Raw genomic sequence first — 14,292 nt, 5'->3', positions numbered from 1 at the left:
CACTGTTAACTGTTTCTTCTGTCTTATTTACCTAAAAAGGATTTATCCATCACACTGTTTTTTTCCTTGACTGTTTTCACTTGATACATCTTAGAGATTTTTTGTATTACTGCATATAATCTATCTAATTCTTTTTAAGAGTTGCATAATATTCCATTGTGTGGATGGGTGCAAATCATTTTTAGAAAATGAAGCATATTAAATTCTTAATATGTTAAACCTGGATTTTATTATCTTGTCGTAGTTAAATTACTGCCTAGCGGAAAATGAATAAAAGAAAGAATGACAAAACACATGCTTTGAGACCAGTGATTTGAAAGAACCTGGCAGAATCATCTGGGATTCTTTTAAAATACAAACTCCCATACCTGTTCTAAATCCACTGAATTAGAATCTTTGGGGATAGGATTTAGGGAATCCCAGAGGTATCTATGGAATTTTGATGTGCATTCAGGTTTGAGAGCCTATTCCCAGAGGTATCTATGGAATTTTGATGTGCATTCAGGTTTGAGAGCCTCTAGAAACAGTTCCTCTGCTTTCGAACAAAATAAATACCTAAAAATATACTCGCTAAAATGAAGTATACGTAGAATTGGGATTGGGATTTCTATTTTCATTTATGAGAGGCCTTTCATAATAATATACCATCCATCATACTATACCCAAGTTTTAGATTGTATGCCATTTTTTATGTATTTTTTAATTTAAATAGCTTTATAAAGATATACAATAGGAAATTAAATAAGACATTGACCAATAGAATAATAAATGAGATAAGAAAGAAAATATGTCAAAGAGGAAACTCTTCACTTGTCTTTCAAGAGTCTATTCTAAGCCTTCTTGTTTCACATGGGATTATAACAGTAGATCTATCGATATTTTAGAATGATTTTCAGTTTACTTGTGAAAGATTGGTAGTCGAAGACCAAATGCCTACCACTACCATTTATATTCATTCTTCCAATAGTATCATAGGAAACTTATGAGACTATACAGCAAGTAAATATTCAAAAATTAAATTATTTTTACATAAAACTAACTTATTACAGGTGTCTTTACAGCTCTTTGAATTTTCCCCTATAGATTAAGGTAGTTAATATGAAATTATTCATTAGAAAAATTAACAGATTATCAGATAAGATTAGTATCATCGTGCCTTTTGTGCCCCATAATATAAAGTAAAAATGCAGTTAAATTTAGACCAATTTGGATGGATGTAATCTTCTATAATAATTGTATACTAATTAGTTTATACTAATTTTTTGCACAGTCAATATTATTCAAAGAATGTATAGAATTTAAATATGAGCATAATTCCTGAGAAATTTTGTTGTGGATTCTGAATTAGTCAAATTAATAGCTTAATTTGTAAAATTCTTTTTAATAATGTCTGTAATGCTTTTTCTGTTGTTAAAGAATAATTTCTGTGAGGGAAGTGTCTTGGCTTCTCCTGTGAATTCCAGAAAATCTAATCCAGTCACTACCAAGTTGCAAAAGAAAAGTAAGAGCAAACAAATAAATACTGGAGATATTCAAAAGTAAGTGAACATGGCTATTTATTAATTATTTATTGACCACCTACTGTATGCCAGTGTTTTTTGTTCATATAGTCCACTGACTTTCAAACTTAGTTCATAAAGTCTGCATGAAAGAGTCTGAGATAGTCTAAGATGGATGTTAAGCGTAAATAAGAAAGCTACTCACATAGCTTAGATTCCTGGCTAGCACAAAGAGAAATGTAAAGTCTTTTTTTATTCTCCTTGCTCAGGATTTCCATGTACCCATTTTCTCAAAATTAACCAGTTGGATTTCTTTTTCTCTTGATTTAGCTTCAGGTGAGAAAAGCTAGTCCCACATAAGGTCATTCTCATTAAAGGAATTTACAATTTTGCATCTAGATCATTCATCTATCCTCTTTTACCCAGTTTATGCATTACATTTTTTCTCTACTGTACAAAAGCATGAGCCAGGTAGTGAACAGTGAAGTGATGGTTTAGCTTCCCCACAATACCCATCCAGCACCAGGTAGAGTTGATACCTTTATGAGGATATAAGTGTTCCTATTGTAATTCATCGTTGGAAAAGTTTATAAACCACAATCTAGACTTTAAAAATATGCAAGGGCTTTTGGCTGCAACTGGATAAATATGTGCAGGTAATTTGCTTCCTTCCAGAACGTATAGAAATTTTGGATTTGGATGGTGGAAATTTGGGACGGGGAGACTTTAATTTGAAGTGTGGGCAGTTAAATGAAGTGGTTACTATTAAAAGAAAAATAGATGTGGCAATATCAATATTGTTAAGGCTGATATTACACAAAGTAGAATCGAGAAAAACCAATAAAAGGAGAAAAGCAGAGATATTGGATAATGATACATTCTGCTTAAAGGATATAACTGTCATAACTTTTCATGTATCTAAATATATTTTTAAATACTAAAGAATTACTAGAAATACAACAGATCTGATAAACTAATTTTAATAACTGATGAATTCAAAAGCAGAAATTGAAGGAATTGAGAAATTAGTGGTTTAAAATTAAAATGAAGTTAAAAACAGATAAGGTCTAGTCTCTAGAATATATAAAGAATTCTTATATAACTCGACAACAAAAGACAACTCAATTTAAAAATAGACAAAGGACTTGAATAGAATTTCTCCAAAGATGTACAAATGGCCAGTAAGCACATAAAAAGATGCTCAATATCATTAGTCATTATGGAAATGTAAAAACTACAATTAGATACCACTTCACACCTACTAGGATGTCTATAATCCAAAAAAGTTTTTAAAAGAGAAAATAAGTGTTGGCAAGGATGTAGAAAATATGGAATCTTGTACATTGCTGGTAGGAATGTAAAATGGTATGGCTGCTGTAGAAACAGTTTGGCAGTTCCTCAGAAAGTTAAACAGAATTACTGTATGACCCAGCAATTCCACTCCTAGGTATATACCCAAAAGAATTGAAAGCAGGTATTCAAATACTTGTATACAAATGTTTGTGTCAGGACTTCAAATAGCCAAAATGTAGAAACAGCTCTAAATGGTCATTGAGGGATGCATAGATAAATAAAATGTATATCCAATATCCATTCAATGGAACATTACTCAGCCCAAAAAAGGAATGATGCTGATACATGCTGTAATGTAAATGAACCTTAGAAACATGCTAAGAGATCATATGGTATTTGTTTTTCTCTCTGCGACTTATTTCACTTAGCAAAATGCCCTTAAGGTCCATCCATGTTGTCACAAATGGCAAGATTTCATTCTTTTTTATGGATTCAAATTTGTAGTGAACAAATATTTATGGTATTTGTACAAGGATAAACAGACAAAATGATTGAGGAAACATAATAGATAGCTTAGAAACATACCACGGTTTATGGAACCTTTATGCTAACTAGCTTTAGTGTTTTTAAAATGTTTACAAATTCTTTGATATTCTTCCCTTCAAAAGGTAGAGCCCAGTTTCCCTCCCCTTGAATATGGGCTGGACTTAAGTATTCAAATATAATTACTAGAAATGACATTGTACATTTTATTTTATTTTTATTGTTTAACACCTACAGCACCTGGTATTCCTAGGTACTCTCTCATTCAAGAACTAACCAGGCCCAACCCTGCTTAGCTTCCAAGATTGGACGAGATCGGGCACATTCAGGGTGGCATGGCTGTAGACGACACTGTACATTTTAGAGACTAAGTTCTAAAAGGCACTGTGGCTTTTATTTAATTTTATGGAAGTAAAAATTACCCTGAGGTCATTTTTGATTATATACAAATATTGAATCATTGTATTGCACACCTGAAACAAATACAATGTTATATATCAGTTATACTGCAATAAAAACAACAAAAAGTTATAGTGAAGTAACATTTCATACTCCCCCTATTGGAAAAATTAAACGTTATAGGGAGCATTTAACAAGCTCGGGGGGTTGGGGGGTAGTTGCGGGGCAGTATATAAGGTTGAAAGGTTGAAACCTTGTTACTCTGGAGTATAGACAGTAATCCCAGAAGACAAGAACAGGAATGTTCCCAGCAGCACTATTCGTAACAGTAAAGATTCAGAAGTACCCATATTCCAACAGTAGAACAGAACAGAATATTATCCAGCAGTGAAAATGAATTCTAGCTGAGGAAAATGCACATGATTCAGGAAAATGTTGGGTGAAGAAAACAAGTTGTTTGAAGTATACATGTAGTATGACTCCATATACACAAGTTTCAAAATCATACAGTACTAAGTGATAAGGTGTTTAGGAGTACTATAAGAGTTTTCATGATCATCTAAATTTTTAAACTATTTGTAACATACATGAAAATGCACTAATCTTAAGTGTACTTAACTGTTTACGTTTTTACATTTGTATAAACCATTCTCCAGATTAAGATAAAGAATATTTCCAAAAAGTTCACTTAACGCCCTTTCCCAGGCACTATTCTCTCCCTGGAACCATTATGTATTGTCATTCATAACACATATTTTGTACTATTCTCTTGTTAACTATTTTTCAGGAAGTAGACCAATATATACTCTTTTAGAAAGATCTTTAAGACATAAGTGAAAAGGAAATCACAGAAAAATATGATTGCTTTAAAAAGATAGTATATACTATATAGAAACCATATATATATTTTATAAATTAGTTACATATGAGGTAGTAAATAGGAATGGAAAGGGGTGATGACATATTTCCTACATTTCTGTTTAGTTTTTTAGAATGAGTATGTGTGCATACATTACTTGATTATTAAAAAGAATATGCAAGAGAGTTCATAAATCTTCATCGATTATGTTGGATAAGTATCTGATCACATTTGGTTCTCTGCTTATTTCAAAACAACTCATACTGTAATAATTCTGTCTTGGTACAAATATACTTGGTAACTTTGGCAGAAGGGATTTTTCAGCTTTGTGAAATAAAATTAAAAAGACTAAACCTGGACTCCCGTTTTATTAACTGAGAAGGTGGTTCTTGTTCTCATAAGTTTGCAGAGTGTTTAGGTTGATGTGACTAAGTATGTGGGTTATTTACTGTAGTTTATCTGTAAGGGATGTTCATGTTCTTTATATGAGATCTTTGTCTAGATTTTATTTAATTATTCCAAATACTAATTGGTGCTTTGGATACAATGGGACTTATGGTTTTACATATTATTTGCAATCAGACATTTTTCATTTTTTCTCTGATTGTAAAAATCAGAGAGCTAGCTGCTCTTTGAAAATCACCGAAAGTTACCACCACTTAAACACAGCCAACATTTTGGGAGATAGCTGCCATTTTTAAGCATAGTTGTGTACGTGTTTAGATTTTTCACAATTTTAAAAATATACCTACCTTCTTGTAACCTTTTTCCCATTTCTTTACAGCATTTTCCATTATATTACAGAGTTTATATTTTCGGTGGCAAACAGCCTATTAACGATGCTTAGAACTTTAGAGTTATGCTCTTATGCTGGTATGTTGATTATGTCTGTTTGTCTCTAAGCAGATAGTTGATATAAAATGTGTATATAACAAAAATCTCTATACCAAAATGGCACAGAATCTAATCATGGACTTTCCCTCCATAGTAGAAACTAAAAATGTAGACTTTCTGGCATAAAAAACAAACAAGCAAACTTAACATATCCTTTCTCCTGATTTAAAATGTCGTTTCCATTACTTTTGCTAAGACTGTACAGTTTTAGTTGTTTCGATGTTATCTACCTTTTTTTTTTTGAGAATTAAGAAATGTTTAGATTTGACTTCCTTTTCTGCTGCTTTTTTACTAAAATATCAATACTCAGCCTTCTGAGTTTCACTCTGGAGTTAGACCAGAATACTTGAGACAAGAAAATAGAATACGCTCCTTCTGATAAACCAGCCAAGCAGCAAACCAGACAACCTTTGGCATAAATAGCTAATGTGGCTTTATTATATTGGGTACATACCACTTGTCTTTCAAAGCATTCAAACTTTGGTAAACTTTTTTTTCAGATATTTGTCACCTAAATCTCAATTGGGGTTAGCATCACAGTCTGAAGTTGTACAAGAAGGCAAGAATAACTCCATGTCTAAGGTATGTGAATGCTAAAGATGTTCTTAGTTTGGCACATTTACTCACGCCATAGATTGCTAATTCTCGTAGGTACCTAACTTTTGTTTAAGTCACTGTAGTAAATGGGACACCCTTCTTAGTCATCTTAGGCTTACTTGTACTAGGAGTCAGCAAACTTTTTCTTTAAAGAGCCAGATAATAAATATTTTAAGCTTTGCAGCCCATATAGTCTCAGTCACAACTATTCAGCTATGCTGTTGTCATATGAAAGCATCCATGAACGATATGTAAACAAATGAGCTTATCTTTGTTCCAGTGAAACTATTTACAAAAACAGCAGGCTTAATGTGGTCCCCGGGCCATAGTTTGTGGATCCCTGATCTAGACAATCAGACTCACAAAACTGAATAGGCTACTGCTAGTACCAGCTTCCCTTAAAAGATTATAGGATGAGAAACAAAGCATGCTTTGTTTATTAGGGCAACATCAGGCATGCTATTCAGTAAGAGTCCTCAGTGCAGAGCTCCTAAGTGATGGTCTGGAAATGATACCACGCAGGTGAGTGTTATGGTAACCACCCTGGCTTAGAAGCCTGATACCCCATAAAAATCATTTCTTGTAACAACGCATGGTTATAACTTCCAGGAGTCCTGGTAAGAAACACACCCAATCAAAAGAGTTATAAGTCATTTATACAGAAGCCCCAAGCTTTGACTTCCTGCTCGGTGTTTATAGATTACTCATAGTCCCCTAGTACAGATGCAGTTCACAAATAAGGGTCATTTTTACCATAAGCTATGTAGCCTAGTAACACAGTTGACATTCTACCTTTATCAGGTTTCCAGGTAAATAGAACTAGGAACGGTGAGCTAATACCAAGGTCTGTTTCCTTTATAAAAGTTTTGTTAAATCTTTATCACAACCTCTAACTCTATAATATAGGTATCCCTCTTGTGTCCATTTTACAGTTGAGAAAACTGAGGCACAGAGATAAGAGACTTGCCCAAAGTCTCTTAAGTAGGGGTAATAGAGGGAGGATTTAAATCCAGATAGTCTGGTTCATACTGGGAACTGAGAATTAATGGAAGAGGCATTGTAGGGCTGGGATATTTTCATTATTCTGTTTTTTCATATTCATAACATAACTAGGTAAGCAACCTAGAATTTGTCTAGTCCAAACCTCATTGGTTCATAAAACACTATCAGGTATGATAAATGCAAAGCAACGAAGGTAAAAGAACAGACTTAATGTCTCCAACAATGAGAAATTTTTGTTCTGATGCAAATTCTCATTGAAGACTTTCTTCTTAAGGCTTTCCCATGGTCAAAACTAATCCTAGCTCTTGACTTCCCTAAGACCTATAAGTGAGAAGAATTATTATACTGGCTAAAGCAAGGGTTCTCAACCCGAGAGTTATGGTTAGAGTCCAGGGAGTACATATGAACTTAGAAGAAAATGTTTGTCTACTTTCGCCTGACCTCTCATTTTAATATTCCCTTTATGAATGTGGACAACAAACCATTGTACTTTTAATAGTACCTGTGACTTTGTCACCAACAGAAAGGATGGGTTTTTATAATATTACATTTGTTGCAGATCTCTTGAAATATCATTTATATTCATCTCTACTTCAATATTATGTTATTAGACTTGCCACTAGATCTTCTTAATAGATACATATTACATCATAACTTAACATTTTAATGTGTTATAATATAAATTGTGATCCTATATGTTTATATTTAAAAATATTATTCTCAGAAAATGTAAGCTTCACAAAAATGCCAAAAGGAAGAGAGTCTGTGGTACAAAAAGGTTTAAAAACCCCTGGGCTAGTGGACGTTTATAAAGTAAAAACAAAAAATGGTCAGGTCATGGTGCCAGCTATTGGCCATATATAGAATCTAGTTTGTGAGTTTTAATCCGTAGGTTTTCATGGGAGTAATAATAAAGGAATGCCTTAATCTAAATGGGCACACAGAATAAAAATACTAATAAGAAGTAGTATGCCTAATTAGTAGTAATAATAACTACCTAATAGTGACGACTCAACTGAGGTATCAGTGTGAGACTTATATGTTATGATTTGATACGTACTCCTGGTTCAATCAAGTCTTTTTCTGTTTTCTACAGGAAACTGACAGTAGTGATATAAAGAGCCTTACCTGGCAAGACACAGAAATTGAGGAAGATATGCCAACACTGTCTCCACAAATATGCCTTGAAATTCAAGAACAAGGTACAAAGTCTTCGGTAGAGTCACCTATGCCTCAGTTATGTGCAAATGGTATAGAATGGTGCCTTGAAGGAGAAGTCAAAATAAAACCAAGCAATCATGATAAAGAGTTATGTGTCATAAATCATGAGGGACCTAAAGCCAGCATTCCTTATTCCAGAGAAGCTGCAGTTAAGCCTTATGGCAAAACAGAGAGTGGGTGCACTATACCGGATATGACACAGATAATTGGAAATAACACAGTTGAGACAGAAAATGAAGAGTCTCACCTACTGATCAGTAAAGAAGATATTTCCAAAAGAAAAAACCAGGAATCGTCATTTGAAGCAGTCAGGGATCCATGCTTTTCTGCAAAAAGAAAGAAAATGGTCCCCAAAGCTTCCTCAGACCAAGAGGAAGCAGAAATCAACTTTACCCAAAAACTGTTAGACTTGGAACATCTACTTTTTGAGAGACATAAACAAGAAGAACAGGATAGGCTATTAGCATTACAGCTTCAAAAAGAGGTGGATAAAGAACAAATGAAGCCAAACCGGCAAAAAGGATCCCCGGATGAATATCAGTTACGTGCTACACCCTCACCTCCAGACAAATTGCTAAATGGACAGAGGAAGAATCCCAAAGATAGGAACTTAAGAGGACAAACTGATAGAGAGCATTCAAAACCTCAGAGAAGCTCAAAAAATGAAAATTGGCATCCTTCTTTTAACATACAGTTGAAACATTCAGTTAATGTTAAGAGAAGAAAGATGCCAAAATCTAGAGATAATTATAACTTATCTAAAAGTGCTCATTCCCTACAGCCTAGTAAGTCACAGAAAAGTATTTTTCAGATGTTTCAGAGATAACACAAAGTAATGCATGGGTAAAGGGAGTGTTTTATAATCTAGTAAAGCTGGATTGTGAAGCTCTCTTTATCATAGAATCTTTATAAATTTTTTATTAATTCTGCTCTGTAGGCACACTCATTGTCCATAACTATAAGGACTGCAGTTACCAGGATGGGAATATACAAGTGTGTTTCTGCCAAACGCAATGATAAGCAAAAGTCCCAATCCTTTATTAATAACTGTAATGTGCCAAGTTTGACAGTCCTTATAGGCAATAGATATAAAAATGCCTGGGCTAACTCCCAAGAAATCTTCAAGTGCCATTTTATTTTCCCCCAAAATGCATGTTTTATGGCCTTTACTAATCATTTTGTCCTGACTGGCAATCAAAACAAGATTATACTATACGAAATAGTAAATGGATTCAGGTTTCACATCTAAGTTTTCTTGCTACTTTGCTGTGTACTTGTAGAACTCTTGAAATTCATCATTAACACTACCATCTTTTTAATTAAGCATTACAGCATTTTTTTTTATTATTTAAAATGAGTTAGGATCAGTGTGGAATCATAAAAAGAGTTTTCTGGAAAATTAGTAATTGACAGAAAGGAAACTAGATTCTTGATGTAAAAGGAGTTAAGAGTTGGGATGAGGCTAAATACAACAGACTGATAATTTAGAAGCATTGGAACTGAGTGGGTGATCAGAAACAGTCCAAGGTGGAGTAGCAGGTATAGTTTGGCAAAGCATCCCTTTCTTTGCTAGCCACAGAAAACATGGGGGCGAGGGGGGCGGGGGTTACAGCTTTTCACAGCATAGTATGGTGTCAAAATCAAAATTAGTTACTTAAATTACCTGAAATTTTGGAAATTTACATTTCTATTAATCTATCCGAGAAAAAAATTAGAATTTACTGTAGGAGAGTTATGTCACAAATTCCTGTGTTGTAGAACCTGAAACATAAAAACCATGTGTTTATTTCCTTATATTATCATTTTTATTGATAGTGACTTTTGTGTTTATGGACGAAATAGAAAGTATGATACTTGGGTTTTGCCCTATATTACCCCTTAAATCAGAGGCAATGATTTCATTTTCTGAAATTTAACTTAGCAACTGTTAATCTTGGTTTAATGTGAACAACCGAGCAAACCACAGTTTTAACAGCATTTCTGCTGATGTCTAGTTATCCATCCTTTTAAGGTAAAAACACAACAAAATGACCTAGAGCTACTTCTAGCTTAAATTTGTCGATATTTTAATATATATTGAGATTTTTTTTCCCCTCCAAATTTTATAACTGAAATTCTGTTAATCTTTGCATACTTGGTGGCATCTATTCAATGTTGATTTAGTAATTATGGGTAAGTAGAATTTTGATGGTAATTTAAAATTTAGTTTGCCCTTTCAAAAAAAAAAATTGCCCTCTGAGTAACGATTGTTCTGAAATGAAGTATAGTCTGAAATTAACCAAATTTGTGTAAAATAGACTAAAATCTGTCTTCACATCAAACCAGTTTTTTTCTAGAGCAATTTCATTTTACATTTGGTAGGGGGGGTAGACATTGTTGGAACTCCTCGAATTAAGTTATATAATTTAATCATCCTGGAATAGTCTGTGACCAAAAAGGGGATGGGGGGAATAGTGTGATATAGTTAGGATTTGTATTATTTAACCACTCATTTGTCTGTGAAGAAGTCTTCCTGAATAAAGCTGGTTTTAAAGTAAATTTTAATTTCTCTATTAGTCTTTCTGATAGTCCTACCATGTGTACTTTTTTGTTAAAAAATAATAAATGATTTGTGATAGTCATTAGAATGTATTGCTACTTTTTCCTCTCATTTTTGTAAAATGGAGATGAGAGTTTAATTTCTAAGGGAATACTAAAACTGCAGAGGAATATTAAAAATAAAAATGGACTATTATACATTTTACCACAATTTAAAAAATAAAAATTAATTACATAAAAATAAATTCTGCATTAAAAAAAAAACTACCATAAAGGAAAATTGGAAGATATGGCAAACAGGGAAGAAACAGATGCAGTCATTACAAAGAGCTAATTTTTTTATAAAAGTGTCTGCCAGTACATTAAGAAAAAGACTAACAACCCAAAAGGGAAATTAGAAAAGTTTATCTTCCTAAGAAACATAGTTTCCAGGAAAGGAAATGTAAATGGTTTAAATATGTGAAAAGATGCTTGATATCACTTACACTAACGGTCATATGTTTTTTTACCCTTCAGATTAGTAAAGATAAAGGTGCTTTTTCTGTGTGTATTTATGTATGGGTATTTTTTTTTTTATCTTGGAAAGTGTGTGGAGAAATAGGGACTCTTAATGTTGCTTGGTATAAATAGAAAATTTTTAATCCCTTTGGAGGTAAACTTGGCAGTTTTACCTCTAGGACTTTCTTAAAGCTATCTTCACATGTGTGTAGAATGGCATGTACAAAACATTTTTGTATGGCATTGTAATAAACTTAGAAACAACCTTAATGTCATATTAATAGACACTAAATAAATGAATGTGTAGTGGAATACTACATAGCAGTTAAAAATCCACACTTTTACAGATATGAAAAGAATGATAATAGAGTTAAGTAAAAATACAAGATGTAGAATAGCATGTAATTTGTCCAAAAAAGGGAAACATGTATTTGCATAAAATATGTCTAGAAGGAGAAATAATAAATGTTAGCAGGGAGAGAAACTGGGTGGCTGTGAGATAGGAGTGAAAGAGTGACTTTTACTATATGTTCTTTTTATACTTTTTGAATTTTCAATCATACTGAATATATCTAGTCAAAAAATTTAATTGTTCTTAAAATGTTGCAAAATAAAGGAAGCTTATATATCTCAACCTGTGCCACTTTAGATGGTCCTTTGCCTTTAAATTTTAAGAATCATAATTCAGGAAGGTTTTCACAGCATTAAAAAAACTAGCATTGTGAATTTTTGGAAATAGTCTTGTGAATTAATTTGAATTTAATGTACTATTTTAAAATTATTTGAAAAGCAAAACTTATGCTTTCCAGATAGCATTGCAACATTTCTACAATCCTGCTAATAATGAAAAAGCCAGATAAAAATGTAAAATTTTATACTTAAACGTATCATAGAGCTACTGAAACAATGAGGACTAATTTAGGGGCTAAGAGTCTAAAGAGGGGAGACGAGAGGTGCACTGATATTTGCAACCACATTTTCGCTGGCAGCATGTGCCTATTCTGAATGCAGGATGAGAATCGGCAGCTGCAGGTGAACAGAAACTGGCAGAGCTCTTTGCCATTTGATGAAGCTTGAGTGACAGTATTGGAGACTTGAGGGTCATCAAACATTAGTCTCGTTTTCCCATCAAGATAATTGCAATTTTGAAACTCCTCAGGGCAGATGTTAAAAGACTGAAAACCTCTGGAAAGCAGAGAGTTGTCATCAGACTTTGCTATTGAGGCAGTAAGTTCAAAACCTACCAAGGGAAGGAAGCCTGTTAACACCAGGGTCTCAATTGAAAGTCCTGGAACCAGGAATCTGCAAACTAAATCCTAAGAGCCACCTATTTTTATGGGGCCTGTGAGCTAAGAATGGCTTTTAGATTTCTTAGTTCACAGATATTATGGAATCGATAGGACTAGTAATTTGTGCATGAGTTTTGGATCAAAACAAGAACATGTAGTGTTCTACCTGTATGAACTTAGGTGAGCTACTTAGCTTTCATTACCTCACTTTATTTGTAAATGGAAATCACTGTAACCAATAGAGTTGTTATCAGGAATTAAGTAATATACATACAGCACCTGGCACAGGCCCAGACTCAGAAAAGAACCTTAATAAGTGATGGTCCCCCCTGGCTGTTCTCCATCCCCTCAACTCCATTAGTAGTTTTGCTTCATCCAGTGTTTCGTGCTCCCATAAGTCTCCAGATGTGGCATAAATTGCAATTATCTTCCATCTACTGATGAAGACTCCACTCACCTCTCCCCTGCCAGATGTGTCCACAGCTCCCTGTGTTACAAGATACCTCTGCCCATAAGTTCCCCAGTGTCATAGGTCCCAGGTCACAAGAGACCTTGGCCCCAGAGGAAACCAATTTTCAGAAATACTTAGTGGCTTCCTCAAATTCCTATACTAGTTCTACACATTTGCTATGCATAAAAGTATATAAAACACTAAAAACAGATAATAAATTGGGGACTTGAGCTACTATATTCATATTTTATTCCTGTGTAAAGTTCTTAATAAACAATCATGACTTTAAAGTTTGAATCCGATTTTTTTTCCCAGAATATTTTACTTTGTCTTGGCAGGACTTGGAGAAACATAGTGAACCTTGAGTTCACCTGAGGGGAACCTTCTCTACATTTTATTTACATTTCTCTTCAACTTGGCTTTTGTGCTTCCAGGCTGCCACAATTAGGCTCTATTCCTGAAACTAGTTCAGTTCTCAAGGCTTTCTTTCACTTGAGGATCATCCATAAAAAGTTTTAAGGGTACCTTTTTCACTCAGTTAGACTGACTTACCTTGGACTTTACTGAGTCCCAGGATAAAGATGAGAAACCCACTCTGCTCAGTTTGTGCTAGACAAATGTAGATTATACTGGGTATATCGATTGGGGTCCAGTTAAGAAAACGAGAAGCACAACAGGTATTTCAGCAGAAGGTATACAGTATTATAAGGAATTGGTTAGACATGGAGCAAAAGGGAACAGTGCAATAATCCAAAGATGCTAACTGCCAGAAGTGGCTGCCACCCTCAAAGCTGGAAAACAGATGGGACGGGTTTTGGTTACTAGAATGAGGAGCTCGAGAGGTGGGGAAGGGTGGATGCTGCAGACCTGGGTTCATACCTTTGAGAAGGAAGCACCTCCCAGATGCTGCTGGTACTGTTGTAGGGCCTACTGAGCCTATTTCTAGAAGAGGTGAAGGAGTTTGGAAGCTGGAGTCAATTATTACTAATGGGACAACACGAATAAGAACAGCAAAAAAAGAAGCCCCTTTTTCCATTCCTTTCTGGTAATTCTTATTAATAGAACTTCATTGGAAGTTTGCTAATAAAGGAGTCAAGGTGAGTGGGAAAGTGTTTTTTATGTCACAGCAGAGTTTAGAGTGGCAGGCTTAACCCTGAGAGACAAGATGGAAAAAAAACACTAGAGATGTTTTCTATTAATGGATTCTAA

The 14,292-nt window shown here is 34.0% G+C and overlaps 1 protein-coding gene and 1 pseudogene across 3 annotated transcripts in view; one reads left to right on the top strand and one right to left on the bottom strand.

Moving 5' to 3' along the window:
* Positions 1 to 11,977, top strand: part of RNF168 (ring finger protein 168) — a 22,399-nt gene extending 10,422 nt beyond the window's left edge. For all 3 annotated transcript variants that reach the window (XM_025041872.1, XM_015600328.2, XM_006906150.3), the window contains 3 exons: positions 1,417 to 1,538; positions 5,988 to 6,069; positions 8,183 to 11,977. In XM_025041872.1, the coding sequence (XP_024897640.1) occupies positions 1,417 to 1,538; positions 5,988 to 6,069; positions 8,183 to 9,133 (1,155 nt within the window). In that variant the 3' untranslated portion in view covers positions 9,134 to 11,977. The remainder of the gene's footprint in view (positions 1 to 1,416; positions 1,539 to 5,987; positions 6,070 to 8,182) is intronic.
* Positions 3,564 to 3,682, bottom strand: LOC112473940 (annotated as a pseudogene).
* Positions 11,978 to 14,292: the final 2,315 nt, after the last annotated feature.

This window comes from Pteropus alecto, unplaced genomic scaffold (genome assembly GCF_000325575.1).
Source record: "Pteropus alecto unplaced genomic scaffold, ASM32557v1 scaffold311, whole genome shotgun sequence".
Classification (NCBI taxonomy): Eukaryota; Metazoa; Chordata; class Mammalia; order Chiroptera; family Pteropodidae; genus Pteropus; species Pteropus alecto.
Note: the sequence above shows the minus strand (reverse complement) of the source record. Positions and strands in the feature narration are given on the sequence as shown.